At 44.4% G+C, this 21,562-nt stretch overlaps 1 protein-coding gene across 1 annotated transcript in view; it reads left to right on the forward strand.

Annotated features, from left to right (window-relative positions):
• DNAJC11 (DnaJ heat shock protein family (Hsp40) member C11) overlaps positions 1–21,562 on the forward strand; it is a 205,140-nt gene that overhangs the window by 120,337 nt on the left and 63,241 nt on the right. The window contains exons 5-6 of the mRNA XM_068238945.1: positions 10,823–10,951; positions 12,783–12,905. Of these exons, the coding sequence (XP_068095046.1) occupies positions 10,823–10,951; positions 12,783–12,905 (252 nt within the window). The remainder of the gene's footprint in view (positions 1–10,822; positions 10,952–12,782; positions 12,906–21,562) is intronic.

Raw genomic sequence — 21,562 nt, forward strand, 5'->3', positions numbered from 1 at the left:
TGTTGTTGTTATTATCATTCTTTATTTAAAAAGTCTCAAAGTACAATATAGGAGACCATTGGCACATTTTAGCTGAATGCAATAACGTCACATAGGAGAAGAGGACTCCCTTGCCCAAAATAGCTGACAGTGGGGAAGATTCACTAAAGAACGTTAATCTTAAAGCGGTATAAAACCCTGACATAATATTCAATAAAAACATGTTTTCCTACTTTTTATATGCTATACGGTTAGCATATTTGCTTTTGTGCATTACTCATTTAGAAATTATACGTTCCTAAAGTACACTTATTTTACTCTGAGAGCTGACTGCATTTTATTTATAACTGCTTTATTCATCCTCTAACTTAATCAGAATTTAGAAAGCATTTATGCTTGGCTGACTTTGTTCAGGGGAGAACTGGCAGTGTGAGAGAAGGCTTTGTTTACATTTCTTACCTGATACAATTAAACACAAGATAACATTATGTAAAGTTTCGGAAGCGGCCAGCTCTGCTGGAAGGGGAACTTCTAGAGCCCGTGTTAACCCTTTGAATGCAGTTCTAGTAAAAAAAAAATGCTGGTTGTATATAATATGCTGTAAATAATCTATTAGAGCAAAGTAGAAATCTGCATAATGTTTGAATCACAGCACTTCATCTAAACAATGCAATGAGGATTATTTAGTAATATATATTTATTAGCAACTGAGGTGTACAATATAGAGCACCCACAGGCTAGGAACCCGGGTTCACAACCTCTGAAAAATAATAGTGAGTGCAAGTACATTCAATGTGAATTATAAACAGTAGTGCAACACGAGTGAACACAGTATATACAGTACAGACCAAAAGTTTGCACACACCTTCTCATTCAAAGAGTTTTCTTTATTTTCATGGCTATGAACATTGTAGATTCACACTGAAGGCATCCAAACTATGAATTAACACATGTGGAAGTATAGCACATAACCACAAAGTGTGAAACAACTGAAAATATGTCATATTCTAGGTTCTTCAAAGTAGCCACCTTTTGCTTTGATTACTGCTTTGCACACTCTTGGCATTCTCTTGATGACCTTCAAGAAGTAGTCACCTGAAATGGTCTTCACTGCAACTGATGGTCCCAACTCCATTTATAAGGCAAGAAATCCCACTTATTACACCTGACAGGGCACACCTGTGAAGTGAAAACCATTTCAGGTGACTACCTCTTGAAGTTCATCAAGAGAATGGCAAGAGTGTGGTGCAAAGCAGTAATCAAAGCAAAAGGTGGCTACGTTGAAGAACCTAGAATGACATATTTTCAGTTGTTTCACACTTTTTGGTGATGTACTATACTTCCACATGTGTTAATTCATAGTTTGGATGCCTTCAGTGTGAATCTACAATGTTCATAGTCCTGAAAATAAAGAAAACTCTTTGAATGAGAAGGTGTGTCCAAACTTTTGGTCTGTACTGTATGAAATATCAAGACCCCATAATTCAACTGAGGATAAGCAACGTGCATAGTGTGAATGAGACAGGCATAGGTTAGTGAAGCAACAAATAGAGATGTGTGCAGGAGCAGTGGCGTAGCTAAGGAGCTGTGGGTCCCGGTGCAAGTTTTACATTGGGCCCCCCCCAAGCACCTTCCAAGGTCATCAACTGTATTAGAGTTGCAAGAAGGGGTTGGGGAACAGTTTGTTAATGAATACTACTACTCAAAGCATCTATAGAAGTGATTATTACCACCAGAGGACCAATAAACGGCTTATCCTTTGGTTTATGAAGGGCCCCCGATGTGGTCGCTTCCTCTGCAACCCCTATTGCTACGCCACTGTGCAGGAGGTATACTTAGCCGGGCAGAAGTGCGAGAGACGGGCGGTATGGGAGAGACAGGATCCCCCGGTGGACTGCTCCACTAGTTTCACAGCCATCAAGCCGCTTTTTCAAAGAGCAGGGGAATTCTGTTCTCCCCAGAATTTTTTTTCCAGCTGGGTGGCATGAAAAAGTAGCCGGGTGGGGCGAGATGAGAGAATGAATGACTGGCGCGTCTCTGCTTACAGCAGAGGGGGAGTTGAGCTGATGACAGCCGGGTGGTCATCAAAACTAGCCGGGTGGAGCACCTGGCTAAAAGAGCCTGGGGAGAACATTGACGTTACACAACTTGTTATACAAACTGTGTAAATGCCAGTAATGTTAACCGGTGTTGTGTAGCAAGAATGATGGTAAAAGTAAAGGTACGTACACACGCATGATCAAAGTCGTCTGAGGTGGCTGATAACTATCGCCTCAGCCGATAATCGTGTGTGTGCGGCGGCCCCGACCGCCACTCCACAGGCGACCCACCCCACGGATCAACTTGCCGAGTGATGGCCAAGTTCAGTAATGTAAATAAAGAGGATGACAGCTATGTACACACTGCTCAGACGTCCCTCTGCCTCCCCCCCACACACACACACATAGCTACACAGCTGACATTGCGTCCCTTTTACACGTGCAATGCATTATTCTGTTTTACCGCAGGGTGACACAACGACAAAGCAACGCAATAGGGCCTAGCACACTTAAAGAGAAACTCCGAAACTATAGGGAGGCTGACATAGAGCATACAGCAGCTACATCACTTGCCAACAGGAAAAATGTGATAAATGTCGGAATGTAAATCAGGGATTTAAAAGATTTTACAATGGGCAAACACTGATTAAATCATTTATACATAATTATTGTAAAAATGAAGCACTTTTTTTACATTATTTTCACTGGAGTTCCTCTTTAACGCGTACCGGAAGTGCCCAAGCAGAGGCCGAGCCGACTCAAAAGTACGTGATCGTCAGGCTTCCATGGCAGCGGAAGTCGTGTAAGTCAATGCAGGGATTTTAAATATGTTGGTGGCGCGCATGTGCGGAGCAACGGAAATATGACGGGGAAACGGAGAATCCCAGTGATGTACCGCCTATCCAGCGGGGGTGGGGCGGTGCCTCGCATATGAGCCTGTCGGCGCATTCTGATGCAGGGTCATATGAGTAAATTTGGGAGGGGAGCGATAGGGGTGGAGCATCCCAAACGCAATGGCCTGGCGTAAACCCGGCCTAAAGAAAACTTTTGTTTCTGTCACTCAAAGGGAAGTTGAGAACACAGCCATTTCTGCACAGAACTTTCCGTGGGAAATTTGCGCAGGGAATTCTCCTGAGCCTTCTGTTATGAACACACAGAACAATTTTTAAACTTGAATTTCCAGTAAAAAGGTTGAAATTGCCAACAAAATATCTATGCTAATGCCTCTGAAACTCAAGTAAACAACTCTTCCTTCTCGGCTATAAATGGCAATGCTGCGAGCAGGCTGACTGGGAAAGATTTGCAAGCGCTGCTACAGTATTAACTTTGTATCTATCTATCTATCTGTATGTATGTGTGTGTATATATGTATCTATATGTGAAACTCGGAAAATTAGAATATTGCGGAATATAATCCTGCATTTCAATTTTGCTCTAAAACATTATTTACAGCATATTATATGCAACCAGCATTTTTTTTACTAGACCAGCATTGGAAGGGTTAAACACAGATGTTTAAAGGAGAGATATGCAGAAGTTCAGATAGATACATTTTAACTAAATAGAATGTAACAAGTGATAAATGTTACACACTCTTTGGCTGTCCTCCAGCTCCTTCTCAGTCAGAGAGATGAGTCACATTCAACACTTAGATACATTTATGTAAACAAAATGTATCTATGTAAGCTTCGGATGCGTCTGCAGAAATCTCCAGGAACTTTAAAGCTCTGTGTAACCCTTTCAATGCTGGTCTAGTAAAAAAAAAATGCTGGTTGCATATAATATACTGTAAATAATGTTTTAGAGCAAAGTTGAAATCCAGGGTTATATTCCGCTTTAAAAGGAAAAAAAAATATAGGAACCCTTTGCAGGAGTTTTGGATGAATTAGCTGATTAGAGTCTGACACTTTGAGCCTAGAATATTGAACATTTCCACAATATTCTAATGGTCTGAGATTATGATTTTAGGGTTCTCATGAGCTGCAATCCATAATCCTCAACATTATAACAAATAAAGGCTTGAAACATCTTGCTTTGCATGTAATGAGTGTATTTCATATATTACTTTCACCTTTTAAGCTGAATTACTGAAATGAATGGACTTTTGCACGATATTCTAATTTTTTGAGTTTCACCTGTATTTTTGGGGGGTGGGGAAGGTACAAGCCAAAACCTATGATGATCAATGTTATTTTCCTTGTCCGCTGGTGATTCCAGGTACTTCACATCAGTAGAGACTGCAGGCACACAATAACCCCCTGACCTTATCACAGTTGCAATGAATCCTGGGTAGTTTTACAGCAGCTCTCTGATTGGTTTCTATGCCTGTAGTTAAATGGAACCTGAGATGAGATGGATATGGAGCTGACATATTTATTTCCTTTTAAACGATGCACATTTCCTGGCTGTCCTGCGTGATCCTCTGCCTGTAACATTATTAGCAATAGTCCCTGAGACCTTGTTCACATTGCATTCCGTCCACGTGTCCGATTTTTTTTTTTTTTTTACGCAATTTCAGTGTTCTCCCCAGAAATTTTTTCCAGCCGGGTGGCATGAAATAGTAGCCGGGTGGCATGAAAAAGTAGCCGGGTGGGGGGAGATGAGAGAATGCAGGGCTAGTGCTTCTGTGAGCAACTCTGCTTACAGCACAGGTGGAGGTGAGCCGATGACAGCCGGGTGCTCACCAAAATTAGCCGGGTGGAGCACCCGGCTAAAAGAGCCTGGGGAGAACACTGCAATTTTTCTTTCTGATTCCCGACGATTACCTGTTACATAGTTACATAGTTATTTTGGTTGAAAAAAGACATACGTCCATCGAGTTCAACCAGTACAAAGTACAACTACAGCCCGTCCCCCACATACCCCTGTTGATCCAGAGGAAGGCGAAAAAACCCCTACACCTGCTCTCTGTTTTTTTTTTTTGTTTTTTTTGTGAACTGCTTTTCTAAGCATTTTTGGTCGAGCGATTCCGTTTTTTCACTCCGACACAAGTCAGGAAATGAACTCTTTGATCCGGAAAAGAATAAATACAATGCATTTATTCTTAAAAAAGCAGGACTGTGGAGTCGGTACAAAAATCTTTCAACTCCGACTCAGACTCCTCAGTTTATGAAATCACCGACTCCGGGTGCCCAAAATTGCCCGACTCCTTGTGTCCGACTCCACAGCCCTGTAAAAAAGCGAACGCAATCGCTGCACAAAGTGATTTTGTGAGCGTTTGTGTTTTTCCTATACCTTCCATTGAGGCAAAAATCGCCTCAAAAATGGCCCATGCAGTGCTTTTCTGAGCGAATCGGATGTGAACTGTCTCCTAAAGAACAAGGGCTGGAACCTACAAGGACGTTTTTGTGAGCATTTATGGAGCGCTTGAAAACGCTAGCGTTTACCCAAAATGCTCAACTAATGTTAATGGATGGTGCAACTTCCACAGGAGCGTTTGAGATTTGGGAAATCGCAAGCGCAGGACATGTAGCATTTTGTTAGCGTTTGCGCTTCAATGAAAAGTATATCATCGCTGGGGTAAGCGCTCATCAAAACCTGCACTGAGCGATTCTGCTAGCGTTTTAAAGTTACTGCACACTGTAACAATTTAAATTAATAGAAAGGACCAATCAGACTTTAAAACGCTAATCGCTACACAATTGCTGACAAATTTATACACTTTTTTAAAACGCTGCCTAAAGCGTTCATGAAATCACAAACTGCTCATACAAAACGCTAGAGCTAGCGATTGCGTTTTGCAGTGGGTTCCAGGTTTAATGGTGTAAGCGCTTTCAGGGCGATTTTGAAAAATTGCCAGCGCTTAAAAAAAGGAGAAAAACTGGTACTTATCCGTTAGCCGGGCGCATCTGGCAGGTGGCGCTGTTGTTGCTAATTTCAATGCTATTTTCACATAAAACTGTGAATGAAAACGCCGCGGGTGGCGCTAATTGCATTCATAGTGAAGATAACAATAGGTGTATTAAAAAAGTGATTTAATTAAATGAGAAATAAGCCGGCGGCAATGTAACAGATCAAGCCGCCGGCTTCGTGTCTCGCTCTCCTCCCCCCTTGCCCTCTCTCGTATAGAGTCCTGGGGGGGCCATGCGTGTCCCCACAGAGTCGTTCGTCGCGGCAGGCAATTATGCCTGTTTTATTGCGATGAACGACTCTGGGGGGACACAGCCCCCCCCCCCCCCTCCCAGGGCTGCCAGTGATGTATACGAGAGAGGGCAAGGGGGGAGGAGAGCTAGACACGAAGCCGGCGGCTTGATCTGTTACATTGCCGCCAGCTTATTTCTCATTTAATTAAATCACCTTTTTAATACACCTATTGTTATCTTCACTATGAATGCAAATAGCGCCACCCGCGGGCGTTTTCATTCACAGTTTTGTTACGTGAAATTAGCATTGAAATTAGCAACAACAGCGCCACATGCCGGATGCGCCCGGCTAACGGATAAGTACCGAAAAACGCCTGTAGTGTGAACGAGCTCTGAACCAGCATTATAGATCAAATGTTTCTGACACATATCGACTAGTTTCAGGTGTTTGATTCAATCACTACTGCAGCCAAAGAGACCAGCAGGACTGCCAGGTAGTGTGGGTGTTCGAAATTCGGAAACCCAAGTTTGCCGGTCGCCACACTTCAGCACCCGGAAATGTGGACGGATCAGGGGGAGTTTCTTTATTTGCACATCACGTTGTTTGGGTGCTGCAGGGTAGTGATAGGCAAATTCGGGTTTCCGGATTTCAATAACATTTATTTGAACACCAGCACTACTGCAGGCAACTGGTATTGTTCAACCCTTTAGCAGCCAATTTATTTAGCGGCTTGCAAGTGCTCCAGGCCAATTTATTTTCGCACATTGTTTCAAAAACCTGCCCTCATGACTCGCCGATGATGCATGTTTTGCAGGCAACCTCACCTATGCAAAGGTGGAATAATTAGTGTCTCAACTACATGGAATCCACCTAGCTGAGACACTAACTACCCCACCTGTGTGTAGGGGAGGTGGCCTGCAAAACATGCATCATCGGGGAGTCATGAGGACAGGTTTGAGGAACACATTTTTTTTTATTCTTTGTTACATTTCCTTGCTTCAAATTAGTACTGCTGTAATGTGTATTTATGGCCACTTGTCACTAGCGGGCAGTGTGAGAATAACAGAGGACTTCTGCTTTCAGTTTCTATATGTTTTGCTAGTAGAGAGATCAAAGCATTCCAAGAATTTACAGGACAAAGAGTTCTGCTGACCGAGGTCAAAAGCGGTGCACTTATCTTGAACGAGAAAACGCTACTGAAACTGTTAATGGGTTAAAAGGAAAACATGGCAACCTCCATATCCCAATCATCTATGGTTCCTTTTAACTAACGCCGATAGGCGTTGGCAGGTCGAAGTGGTGTTTCCATGTCAGTTCACGGAGGATGTCTCCGTGAACAGCCTGTGAGCCTCCAATCGCGGCTCGCAGGCGTAATGTAAACACGCGGGGAAGAAATCCCCTGTGTTTACATCGCAGCAGCGCGGTAAAGGAGATCGGCGATCCCTGGCATTTGATATGCTAAAGCCTATTAGAGGCGGTACAGGACGGATCGCTGTCCTGTGCCGCCCATAGCCAGAGGGAGGGTAGGAGAGGGAGGGAGGAATATCGCTGCGGAGGGGGGCTTTGAGGACCCCCCCCCCCCCCTCCCCGCTCGGCCACACAGAGCGGCGGCGATCAGACCTCCCCAGCAGGACATCCCCCTAATGGGGAAAAAAGAGGGGGAAGTCTGATCTCCATGCCTCAAAGCTGATCTGTGCTGCGGGCTGGAGCGCCCACGTAGCACAGATCTGTGTAAGATACCCTGGTCCTTAAGTGGTTAAGCTGCTTACACACACAGCAGCCATATGTAACAAACATGGTTCGATTGTTAACTGTGTAATGTTAGGGATATGGAGGCTGCCATATTTATTTCCACTTAAACAATACCAGTTGCCTGGCTGTCCTGCTAATCCTCTGCCTCTAATACTTTTAGCCATAAACCCTGAACAAGCATGCAGCAGATCAGGTGTCTGACATTATCGTCAGATCTGAGATTATCTGCATGCGCGTTTCTGGTGGTATTCAGACACTACTGCAGTCAAATAGATCAGCTGGGCTGCCAGGTAACTGGTATTATTTAAAAGGAAATAAATATGGCAGCCTCCATATACCTCTTACTTCAGTTGTCCTTTAAGGCGACACTGCAGGAAACCAGTGCTATACAGACATGTTGCTTGACTATGGGCATGTGGTGTATACTGTCCAATGGGGGAGGGGGTTGATAGGGTGGCTTTCGACGTGCAAGGTAAGCGCCAGTGGCCATTGCTCAGTGAACAAACATTCGTCACTTATAAACGTGGGACTGGGTGAATTGCCAGAAATCTGATATTGTCCGGGATTTTTATGTAGAACAGCTGATCGGCAGGTTTATAAATAGATCTCTTATTTTCTGTTTCCCTCCTGCCTAGTCGCTGAGCGACAGAATATGATTGGCTGCGACAAGCAGGCATGGCAGGAAGGGTAATTTGTGAGTTGTCTCCTCTGAGCACAAAGAAGTTAGACGGGATGAGCTAGTGTCACTGCACCCACTGGAAACTTCTAATGAATACTAATTGAAATAAGATTTCCCGCAAGTGTTGTCACGGCTGCTCGCGATCCGCGCGTCGCGCTGCCTTAATTCAAGCTGGGCCCAGGCCTCAGGATCCGGCAATGAGAAATACCCCATAAATACCGCAGCTAATCACGGCAAGTAGGCCACGTGGATTAATTTGGGTTCGGCATTCGTCATAATTGAATCTGGCGGGAGGGAGGGGGGCCCCTGATGGATGGCGAAGCTGTCCTCCCGCGTCATCGGAAAAGGCCAGCTCCGCTGTAAAAGTGAAGGAAGCAATCCCATTAAGCTGCGTGGCATCGCAATGCCTGGCGTACGCTCCCTCGCCTACGGAGCGCATCAGTCGGCTGGGTTTAGTCTGCCTCATTTCTCTTAATAGCTGCGAGTTTGCTGATCCGTCTCTTATCTGACTTTTCTTTCTTTGTATTTTTTTTTTTATTCTGAGTAACTTGCTTTAAAGAACAACAAAACAACAAAAATGTGTTTCTGTACATCAGTGGAGGAGTTTAAAGGGGACTCCAACTAATGTTACCCGCATGTCCTGTCCGTGGTGACGCTGCTTAGGTGAGACAGGCAGATGGACACACGCAGGAAATAAACATATGCAGTGACTTTGTCACTTTCCAACATATTTATAAGCCACATAGACCTGAAATGTCCCTCTTCCAGCTGTGCAGAATATCTACAGTATATAGGATTGTGAGACCAACTGTGTTATACGGCGGTGTATGATAGAGAGCATAGCTGTACTGTATGGTGGTGTGTGATAGCGAGCATAGCGAAGATAAGCTCCCCTTTTCATTTGGTCCCTTCCACATGACCAGACTGTTTAAGTACTGTTTCACACTACACTTGATTTTCAGCGATTTGCGGTCCATTTCCAATCATCCTTGGATCACGAAGTGCAAAGTCACCAGTTCTATGGTATAATTGCACGGGCGCGTTGATATCAGTGTGATGTGCTTGCAATTGCTGCATTTTTTTTTCTGCGTTTGCACTTTGGCAATAAGTAGCCAGCCATGCATCCAGTATTAGGCAGCCCCCTCCCCAGTATAGGTAGCCAGCCATGCATCCAGTATTAGGCAGCCCCCTCCCCAGTATAGGTAGCCAGCCATGCTTCCAGTATTAGGCAGCCCCCTCCCCAGTATAGGTATCCAGCCATGCATCCAGTATTAGGCAGCCCCCTCCCCAGTATAGGTAGCCAGCCATGCATCCAGTATTAGGCAGCCTCCTCCCCAGTTTAGGTAGCCAGCCATGCATCCAGTATTAGGCAGTCCCCTCCCCAGTTTAGTTAGCCAGCCATGCATCCAGCATTAGGCAGTCTCCTCTCCAGTTTAGGTAGCAAGTCATGCATCCAGTTTTAGGCAGCCCCCTCCCCAGTATAGGTAGCCAGCCATGCATCCAGTATCAGGCAGCCTCCTCCCCAGTTTAGGTAGCCAGCCATGCATCCAGTATTGGGCAGTCCCCTCCCCAGTTTAGTTAGCCAGCCATGCTTCCAGTTTTAGGCAGCCCCCTCCCCAGTATAGGTAGCCAGCCATGCATCCAGTATCAGGCAGCCCCCTCCCCAGTATAGGTAGCCAGCCATGCATCCAGTATCAGGCAGCCTCCTCCCCAGTTTAGGTAGCCAGCCATGCATCCAGTATTGGGCAGTCCCCTCCCCAGTTTAGGTAGCCAGCCATGCATCCAGCATTAGGCAGTCCCTTCTCCAGTTTAGGTAGCAAGTCATGCATCCAGTATTAGGCAGCCCCTTCCCCAGTATAGGTAGCCAGTCAGGCATCCAGTATTAGGTAGCCTCCTCACCAGTTTATGTAGCCAGCCATGCCCCAGTGTTAGGCAGCCACCTCCCCAGTTTAGGTAGCCAGCCATGCATCCAGTATTAGGCAGTCTTCCCTGTAGCATCCGCCCACATTATATGACGCACCCGTGCGTTCTAAAGCATTATACTATAACTGATATCCTGGATGAGGTCATGTGACCGAAGATCAGGTTGAACAGGTTCCCTCCTGTGGCCTGAGCTGCACTAAAGAACAAGATGGCTGCTGTACCGCCAATGTGACCAGTGTTGGTTGTGAGGTGATTGCGCTCTGTTGTGTGAGGGCTATGGGATTGTTGCTTTGTGTTTATGGACTGCACTTCCTCTGCGTAAATGAATTTGTTAATCGAGTACCATAACTTCTCTCTTCTCACACAGGGCATAATAAGCGTTGGGATTGACGCCACGGAGCTGTTTGATCGCTACGATGAAGATTTTGAGGATTTACCAGGAAGCGGTTTTCCCCAGATTGAAATTAACCGAATGCACATCTCTCAGTCTATCGAGGTAGTGTTGCCGATTATCTCTCTCTGTGCAAAAATATTTCTGGATATGCAAAGCAAAAGCAGCCCCTGTACAGCATTAAATGACTATCATTTTTTATTTTAGCACTAGCTCATCTTTATTCATATGGAGCGGAGCTGTAATGGAGGAGCCAGTATTGTTTAACATGGGAACAGCTGAAACCTTTAAATATAATCAGTTGTTTGTTTTACCTTCCTCTGCTTGCTGGAATAGAGCAGCCTGGATAACACACCCTTATAGAGGGAGGCTGACATAGAGCATACAGGCTATATAGGGAAGATGACATAGAGCATATATAGGCTATATACAGAGAGGGTGACATAGAGCATATAGGCTATATATAGGGAGGATGACATAGAGCATACAGGCTATATATAGGGAGGCTGACATAGAGCATATATATGCTATATATAGGGAGGATGACATAGAGCATATATAGGCTATATATAGGGAGGCTGACATAGAGCATATAGGCTATATATAGGGTATAAATAGGGAGGCTGACATAGGGCATATATGCTATATATGGGGAGGCTGACATATAGCATACAGGCTATATATAGGGAGGCTGACATAGAGCATATAGGCTATATGTAGGGAGGATGACATATAGCATATAGTCGATATGTAGGGAGGCTGACATAGAGCATATAGGCTATATATAGGGTATAAATAGGGAGACTGACATAGAGGATATATGCTATATATAGGGAGACTGACATAGAGCATATAGGCCAGTGATGGCTAACATGAGCACTCCAGCTGTGGTGGAACTACAAGTCACATGAGGCATTGCAATACTCTGACAGCTCTAAGCATAACTCGGGGAGGCAGAGGCATGATGGGATTTGTAGTTTTGTCACAGCTGGAGTGCCAAGGTTAGCCATCACTTATATAGGCTATATGGAGGCTGACATAGAGCATATAGACTATATATAGGGAGGCTGACATGGACTTGCTCACTATTAGCTGAACACATGTTGATAAACTACAAAGCATACCCTTGGTGGACTTTCACGCCTATATTTTTTGTCAGTTCAAGAGATTGAAGGAGATGTAAGAGGAACTGAGAGAAGAGTGAATTGAACTCACAATCCACTGTTTGATGACACAGCCAATCAATAGGGGTGGTTTGCGCATGACGTCATGCGCAAACCCGGTCCTCCCCATATCCCCATAGAGAGACCGAATCTGTACAGGGAGGTTGTGCAACAGCTGGATCCGGGGGGGGTGTAATGTATAAACGGGGGGATCGGGGGTTCCAGGTACTTGTACTAGCTAGCCTAGTGCTAGCTATAGGGTTTTCATTCATTGGATCTCATTTTTACTGCATGTGGGACTCCTGGGGACAGGAAGCGGTATGCCCGCTAAGGAGGTTAAAAAGTAGGAAGCCTGTGGATTCTGTAGAGAATTTCCATGCCATCCTGCGGACCTCCATTGCGGTTTGTGCCTCCTTCCTGAGAAGCTTGTCAGATTGAAGATTCGGGGCTGCGTCCCTCTTCATGCACGAGCGAGACTGAAATTGCACTTGCTCGAGTACGGCCACGCCCGTGCAGTAAGCTGGGGCTGCATGAGCGGCCCCATGCTACTGTGCAGGCATGGCAACGCCTGTACGTGAAGAGGAACGCTGCCTGGATCTTCCAAAGGGTCGCTGCTGCAAGAACAAGGAGTGCACTGAAAGCCTTCACAGGATCCAGAGGCCTCCCTCTCCTTAGGTAAATATGTTTTTTGACCCAAAGTTCTCACTTTAAGTATTTTGGTTTGTGTAAACAGTGTAAATCCTCCTCACATATGACTCTCTTCCCTTCCACAGGCGCCCCTCACAGCCACGGACACCGCCGTCCTCTCCGGAAGCCTCTCCACACAAAATGGCAACGGTGGCGGATCTATAAACGTCGCTCTGAGGAGGGTGACCTCGGACAAAGGATGGGGAGAGGTAAGCACCGTGAAACTGTAACCACGGCGATCGCTGTGTTCACCCGACCAAGAAACAGTTTGCTAAGCAAAATAAGGCACACACACAGAACATTCTGGATATAAATTGCAGAACAGGACGGCGCGGTAGTTTGCAGGCTGGTGTTTATGTAATTACGGCTGTCAAATATCCTGTCAGACAGGAAAGATTTTCTCCATCGCTGGCTGCCTGTGAAGGACAACACTAATGACATTGTGTGGCGTGCAGGCTGTGGTACGGGGTACTCCGCCGCCTGTGCGCTTGATTAAGGAGTATCAATTATTAGTGCTTACCCCAAGGCTACTTGTTAGTATCTTCTAAATATGCTGAAGTGGCTGTTCGGAAATTGTCTCCTCCACAAAGTGGAATCCATAACAGCAAATGGCTCAAAATGGCCGCAGTCTGGATTCGCTCGCTGATACGCCGTATATATATTAAGCAGAGCGTGTAGGTGGCAGCATTAGGGGCGTGTTGTCCTTGCTGGGGGAATGCAAGGCCTGCAACGCTCCGCTCTGACTGAAATCCCAAAACGTGGACCTGCCGGTTACACTGAAAAGAGAAATCTATCCCTACTTTCCTGATCTTAAAGGAAAGGTTCAGGGAGGGTGGAGAAAAAATAAAAATCAATTTCCACTTACCTGGGGCTTCCTCCAGCCCGTGGCAGGCAGGAGGTGCCCTCGCCGCCGCTCCGCAGGCTCCCGGTGGCCGACCCGACCTGGCCAGGCCGGCTGCCAGGTCGGGCTCTTCTGCGCTCCAAGTCCTAGTACTTCTGCGTCCCACGCCGGCGCTCTAACGTCATCGGACGTCCGCCGGGCTGTACTGCGCATGCGCAGTAGTTCTGAGTTTACTGTATCGTCATGAGTTTACTGTATAAATTGTTGGTTGTTACGATAAAAAATGTCAGTTAAATATATCATACAGGAGACACACACAGTGATATTTTAGAAGTGAAATGAAGTTTATTGGATTTACAGAAAGTGTGCAATAATTGTTTAAATAAAATTAGGCAGGTGCATAAACTGTTGTCATTTTATTGCTTCCAAAACCTTTAGAACTAATTATTGGAACTCAAATTGGCTTGGTAAGTGGCCCCTGACCTACATACATAATGGGGGGTCAATTGTAAGTTTCCCTCCTCTTTTAATTTTCTCTGAAGGGTAGCAACATGGAGGTCTCAAAACAGCTCTCAAATGACCTGAAGACAAAGATTGTTCACCATCATGGTTTAGGGGAAGGATACAGAAAGCTGTCTGTTTCCACAGTTAGGAACATCTTGAGGAAATGGAAGACCACAGCGGATTGAGGGTGTTTACTGTTGCCCTGGGTGTGTGCGTGTTGCTCAGTTAGAGGCGGAAGTCGCAGAGCTAAATAAGCATCTCGCAACACTGAGACGCATACACAACATGGAGAAGAGCTTGGATCTCACGATCCAGACACTGGATGGAACCGTTGAAGATGAGGAGGGTGGAGTAAAGCCGGAGCAAGAAGCAGAGGTAGCCGCTAGTTGGGTCACAGTTAGAAGGGGTAGGGGAAAAAGTGGCAGGGAGGCTAGTCCCGAGTTGTCCCTCACTAATAAGTATGCTTGTTTGCGTAATATTGGGGAGGATGATTCAGGAGTAGCAATGCTGCAGCAGGATGTGCTCCTTAGCAACCAAGGGGCAGACTGCTGTAACGAGAAAGGGAATAGGAGTGCAGCTAAGGCTAGACAGGTACTGGTGGTAGGGGATTCAATTATTAGGCGCACAGATAGGGTAATTTGTCGAAGAAGCCGTGAATGCCGTACAGTCTGTTGCCTCCCGGGTGCTCGGGTTCGGCATGTAGCGGAAAGAATTGACAGATTATTGGGTGGGGCTGGGGAAGACCCAGCTGTCATGGTACACATTGGCACCAATGACAAAGTTAGTGGGAGATGGAAGGTCCTCAAAAATGATCTTCAGGTACTTGGAGATAAAATTAAAGCAAGGACCTCCAAGGTGGTGTTCTCTGAAATACTGCCAGTGCCACGTGCTACATCTGAGAGACAGAGGGAGCTTAGGGAGTTAAATAAGTGGCTGAGAAATTGGTGTAGGAAGGAAGGGTTTGGGTTCCAGGAGAACTGGGCAGACTTTGCAGTCGGCTACAGGTTCTACAGCAGGGATGGGCTGCACCTTAATGGGGAGGGTGCAGCTGCATTGGGGGAGAAGATTGCTAAACGGTTGGAGGAGATTTTAAACTAGGATCTGGCTGGAGGCGGGAGGATAAAGTCTCAATATGTAGACAAGATGAGGTAAAAAGACAGTGGGAACCTAACATTATGAGGGGTGGAGAGGGGGGTGGGGACAGTGTAAAGATTAAGAAGGTTGGTAAAACTTCAAGTAGCCCATTTTTCATGTAAACAAAATTGGTAAATGTGGTGGTAAAAATATAAAGTGCATGGTAACCAATGCTCGGAGCCTTGCAAATAAAATAGACGAACTAGAGTTCATTCTGAATGACAAAGGCTATGACATTGTGGGAATAACCGAGACTTGGATGGATGAAAGCCATGACTGGATAGCTAATTTAAAAGGATACAATGTGTTTAGGAGGGATAGAACAGGGAAAAAAGGTGGAGGGGTTTGTCTCTTTGTTAAGAATTCTTTTACAGCTGTCCTCAACGATGAGATGGAGGAAGATTGCGAAGATGTGGAGTCCGTTTGGGAAAATATTAATGGTGGAAATAAAAGTTGCCAATTGCTTACTGGGGTATGCTACAGACCACCTGTTATTAATGAAGCTGCAGAACTGCGATTACTACAGCAAATTGAAAAAGCTGCAAGTAAAAATGAGGTCATAGTTATGGGCGACTTCAACTTTCCAGACATTGACTGGGGTATTGAGGCTACCCATTCTGGTAAAAGCAGCAGATTTCTGGCAGCACTACAGGACAATTACTTGACTCAAATGGTAACGGAACCAACTAGGGGGAATGCGTTGCTGGATCTGATCATTTCTAATAGACCAGATAATGTATCAAATGTAAAAAATGTTCAAGAACATTTGGGAAATAGCGATCACAACATGATAATGTTTGATCTGGTGACTGATAGGCCACAGGGCAGCGGGACCACTTAAACTATGAATTTTAGAAAAGCAAAGTTCAATCAAATTAGGCAGGCACTAAGTTTGGTGAACTGGGATAATGTACTACAAGGGGAGGACACTGAAGGGAAATGGCAAACTTTTAAACTTATTCTCAATAAATATTGTAGTATGTATATCCCATATGGAAACACAATGTCTAGGAATAAAAAAAAAGGCCTCTATGGATGAATAGAAAGGTTAGGGATAAAATGCAGAGGAAAAAGAATGCCTATAAGGTCCTAAAACAGGAGGGAACCAAGGCTGCACTAAGCAAGTATAAGGAGTGCAATAAAAATTGTAAAAAAGAAATTAAGCTGGCAAAGATCGAAGCTGAAAATCAAATCGCTAGGGATATCAAATCTAACCCAAAAAAGTTTTACAAGTAAATCAACTCTAAAAAAAAAAAAAAAAAAAAAAAAAAAAAAAAAGAAAGGTTGACTGTATAGGACTCCTAAAGGATGAGGGTGGGAACTCAATGGTGGATGACCAAGGTGAGGCAGAGTTATTAAATGCTTTCTTTGCTTCTGTCTTCACAAAGGAAACAGCACTGTTGCAAATTACAGAGGCAGAAGAGTCTCAATCTTCTAACTGTAATATTAAATACTTGACGCAGGAAGAAGTGAAGGCAAGACTAAATAAATTAAAAAAAGACAAGGCACCTGGCCCGGATGGCATGCATCCTCGGGTCCTAAGGGAATTAAGTTCAGTTATAGATAAACCCCTTTATCTTATCTTTTGTGACTCTCTTTCAACTGGCAGAGTCCCAGTGGATTGGCGTACAGCCCACGTTTTCCCATTATTTAAGAAGGGCAAAAAATCAGATCCAGGAAATTATAGACCTGTAAGCTTAACATCAGTTGTATGCAAATTATTTGAGGGGTTACTAAGAGATACTATACATGACTTCATAGTAGAAAATAATCTTATTTCTCAGCATCAACATGGGTTTACTAAAGACAGGTCCTGTTTGACTAACATGCTCAGCTTTTATGAGGTAGTGAATGCTAATATGGATATTGGGAATGCTGTAGATGTGATATACTTGGACTTTGCAAAGGCCTTCGACACCTGTTCCCCACAAAAGTCTGGTGCAAAAGAGGATGCAAGGACTGGGGAAGAGTCTGTGTTCATGGATAGGGAACTGGCTAATGGACAGAAAACAAAGAGTTGTGGTCAATGGATCGTACTCAAAATGGGAGACTGTGTTAGCAGTGGGGTCCCACAGGGGTCTGTACTGGGTCCAGTGCTCTTCAATTTATTTATTAATGACCTAGTAGATGCAGTAGTGAGCAATGTTGCTATTTTTACATATGATACAAAATTGTCAACTCTCAGGAAGATAGTGTCATATTGCAACAGGATCTGGATAGGATGGCTATATGGGCACATAAATGGCAGATGAAATGTTGAAAAATGTAAAGTCATGCATTTTGGTCGTACCAATGGTCTAGCACCATACAAAATAAATGGGATACAGTTGGGGACATCAAACTTGGAGAAGGACTTAGGAGTACTCATCGACAACAAGTTAAATAATCGTACTTAATGCCAAGCCGCTGCAGCTAAAGCTAACAAAAACATTAAAAGGGAAATAAAAACTCGAGATGCTAGCATAATATTGCCCATTTAACTCTCTAGTAAGGCCACATCTGGAATATGGAATTCAGTTCTTGGCACCACATTACAAAAAAGATATATTGCAGTTTTACAGCAGGTGCAGAGACGAGCTACAAAATTGATACGTGGGATGGAGGGTCTCACTTACCAAGAAAGGTTAGATAAACTGGGTTTATTTAGTCTAGAGAAAAGACGCCTTAGAGGAGATCTAATTAACATGTATAAATACATCAGAGGGCAATTTAATAGCTTGACGGATGAGCTTTTTGTCCCTAGGCCTTCTCAAAGGACTAGAGGACATGATCTGCGCATGGAGGAAAAACGTTTTAGCCATTTATTTAGGAAAGGGTTCTTTACAGTAAGAGTGATTAAGATGTGGAATGCATTGCCACAGGAAGTCGTTATGGCAAACTCTATACCTGCATATAAAGGGGGCTTAGATGCTTTCCTTGCGTTGAAAGACATCCATGACTACAATTACTAAGTATTGCCAGGTGATGTTGATCCAGGGATTTTTATCTGATTGCCATCTGGAGTCGGGAAGGAATTTTTCCCTTTTGGGGCTAATTGGACCATGCCTTGTAAGGGTTTTTTCGCCTTCCTCTGGATCAACAGGGGTATGTGAGGGAGCAGGCTGGAGTTGTACTTTGTACTGGTTGAACTTGATGGACGTATGTCTTTTTTCAACCATAATAACTATGTAACTATGTAACAAGCTCAGTTCAAGTTAAGGCTCGAGGTGGCAGACCAAGAAAAATCTCAGATAAACAGAAGCGACAAATGGTGAGAACAGTTAGTCAACCCACAGACTAGCACCAAAGACCTACAACATCATCTTGCTGCAGATGGCGTTATTGTGCAAAGCTCAACCATTAGGCGCACTTTACACAAGGAGATGCTGTATGCGAGAGTAATGCAGAGGAAGCCCACAGCACAAACAGAGCTGCTTGAGGTATGCTAAAGCACATTTGGGCAATCCAGCTTCGTTTTGGAATAAGGTGCTGTGGACTGATGAAACTAAAATTGAGTTATTTGGGCATAACAAGGGGCGTTATGCATGGAGGAAAAAGAACACAGCATTCCAAGAAAAACACCTGCTACCTACAGTAAAATATGGTGGTGGTTCCATCATGCTGTGTGGCCAGTGCAGGGACTGGGAATCTTGTCAAAGTTGAGGGACACATGGATTCCACTCAGTATCAGCAGATTCTGGAGACCAATGTCCAGGAATCAGTGACAAAGCTGAAGCTGTGCTGGGGCTGGATCTTTCAACAAGACAACGACCCTAAACACTGCTCAAAATCCACTAAGGCATTCATGCAGAGGAAAAAGTGCAATGTTCTGGAATGGACATCTCAGTCCCCAGACCTGAATATAATTGAAAATCTGTGGTGTGAGTTAAAGAGAACTGTCCATGCTCGGAGGCCATCAAACCAGAATGAACTAGAGATGTTTTGTGAAGAGGACTGGTCCAAAATACCTTCAACCAGAATCCAGACTCTCATTGAAACCTACAGTAAGCGTTTAGAGGCTGTAATTTCTACAAAAGGAGGATCTACTAAATATTGATTTCATTTCTTTTTTGTGGTGCCCACATTTATGCACCTGCCTAATTTTGTTTAAACAATTATTGCACACTTTCTGTAAATCCAATAAACTTCATTTCACTTCTCAAATATGTGTTAAATATGTGTGTGTCTCCTATAATAGTGTTTCTCAACATTTTATTGATATGTACCCCTTTTAAAACCCTGTGCTCACCAAGTACCCCCTAGCATACTAAACATTATCACAAGTACCCCTTGACAAATATATATTTTTATTGGTAGTACATAATTGGTTCTAAACAATTTCCAATCATTTACTATTGCTTTAATTAGCTAAAATACTAATTTGGTGTTGTTTAAAGAAGATTTATCATTTTCTAAAACTCTAAATGTGTTATTCTTGGTTAAGATGGACTGGCCCAAAACCTGTCATCTGTCACATTTTTTAACTGCCTACTTTTTTCGTGAAAGAATTTCTTTAACTGACATTTTTTATCGTAACAACCAACGATTTATACAGGAAAATCATGATGATTAACAAGGTTGCCCAAACTTTTGCATCCCACTGTAAATGCAGGGGCGTTAAGATCCTAAGAGATCCGGGGCACTTTTGGGCCCTCCATCCAAAAAAAGGCTGTTGCCACGCACCAGAATACGGGTCTGGTCGTGGGTGCAGCCGAATTTACATGAACTTAACAGTGGTCTAAGTAGGCCTGCCCAGCAAAATGTTGGATGAAGCCCCCTCTGCATTAATACAAAAATGCAGCATATTTCATAAGTAGACAATGGCGTCAATTCACCAGAGGTTACCAACCTATTTATCTCTTGGGAGGTAATTTACCTCCTGTGATATCTCCAAATAGCAATTCTCCAGAAGTATAGGGGAAAATATCGACAGAGAGAAATGCAAGAGATACATGTGAGAGAAGTATGAGATAAATAAGTGATAGTAGTTAGTTTTTTCTCCAAATCACAATTCACCAGGGAAGAAAGGGGGTGTGGCCATTCGTTATTTTTTCATCTCTTTATTCCCTGAATGAACCTGGAGATATCGTGGCTTTCACACAGCAGCTGCTGCTGTGGAAGATGGAGCCTTTTGAGCTTACTCTGTTAGGCCTGGTGCACCCCAAAAACTGCTAGCAGATCTGCAAAATGCTAGCAGATTTTGAAACGCTTTTTCTTATTTTTCTGTAGCGTTTCAGCTAGCGTTTTGCGGTTTTGTGAAGCGTTTTTGGTGTAGTAGATTTCATGTATTGTTACAGTAAAGCTGTTACTGAACAGCTACTGTAACAAAAACCGCCTGGCAAACCGCTCTGAAGTGCCGTTTTTCAGAGCGGTTTGCGGTTTTCCTATACTTAACATTGAGGCAGAAACGCCTCCGCAATCCAAAATCTGCAGCAGCCCGGGAGTATGCGTTTCTGCAAAACGCCTCCTGCTCTGGTGTGCACCAGCCCATTGAAATACATTACCCAAGCTTATCCGCAGCCGCAAGCGGATCGCAAAACGCAGCCGAACCGCTCTGGTGTGCACTAGGCCTTAGAGCTTGCTTCTATTATGAGGAGACGAAGGCGCAGGAGGAGGGTCTGTTTAATCGCCCCTCGTATTTTTCGTGAGAGAACAGTTCTTGATCATTTTACTGAGACAGAGGTGGTGAAGAAGTTCAGACTCACTCGTGATATGATTTATGATATGATCCGGCAGTAAAAGGCGGGAATACTCTGGTCAGGTAGTGGTAAAATTCCGCCTCCTACCCACAATGCTTCACTTTCAAGCTTACAGAGAGGAAAATTATCCCATGTAAATTATTAATACCGATTACCTAACTCTCTGCTTTCTCACACTTTCCTCATGCATATCTCTCCATTATCCCCTGCTATCGAACACTTTTCTCTCTGTCCTCTCACACTGGTGAATTGACTCCAGAGTGTTAAAATACCTCATGAGATAAACTACCTACCTTTTTTCTCTTAGTAAATCCTCTCTGGTGAATTGACGCCAATGTCACTTAAACATAACCTGGCTTCTGTGCTGGCTACTCTGGCTTTCTGCTGGACGGGCTGGCCTGCTAGCAGGTTGTCTGGCAGTGCCCTCAATGGGGCATGCTGGAGGCTATAAGGGAATTCTGGGTACTTTGTTTCCTGTAGGGGGCGTGCTGGATGCTGTGGTGCCTAATGGGGCTTGCTGGGTGCCATGGTGCCTCTATGGGGCATGCTAGGTGCTGTGATACCCTGCTGGGTGCTATAGTGCCTTTATACGACGGGGATCATCGTATTGCTGTCATTCTGCCCATGCGCACTGCAGCACTTTCACCACCTTTTTAAAAGGGATGTGTCTTCCATTGACTTACATTACTTTCGCCGGCATCGAAGTCCA

Source organism: Hyperolius riggenbachi, chromosome 6 (assembly GCF_040937935.1).
Source record: "Hyperolius riggenbachi isolate aHypRig1 chromosome 6, aHypRig1.pri, whole genome shotgun sequence".
NCBI classification, from domain to species: domain Eukaryota; kingdom Metazoa; phylum Chordata; class Amphibia; order Anura; family Hyperoliidae; genus Hyperolius; species Hyperolius riggenbachi.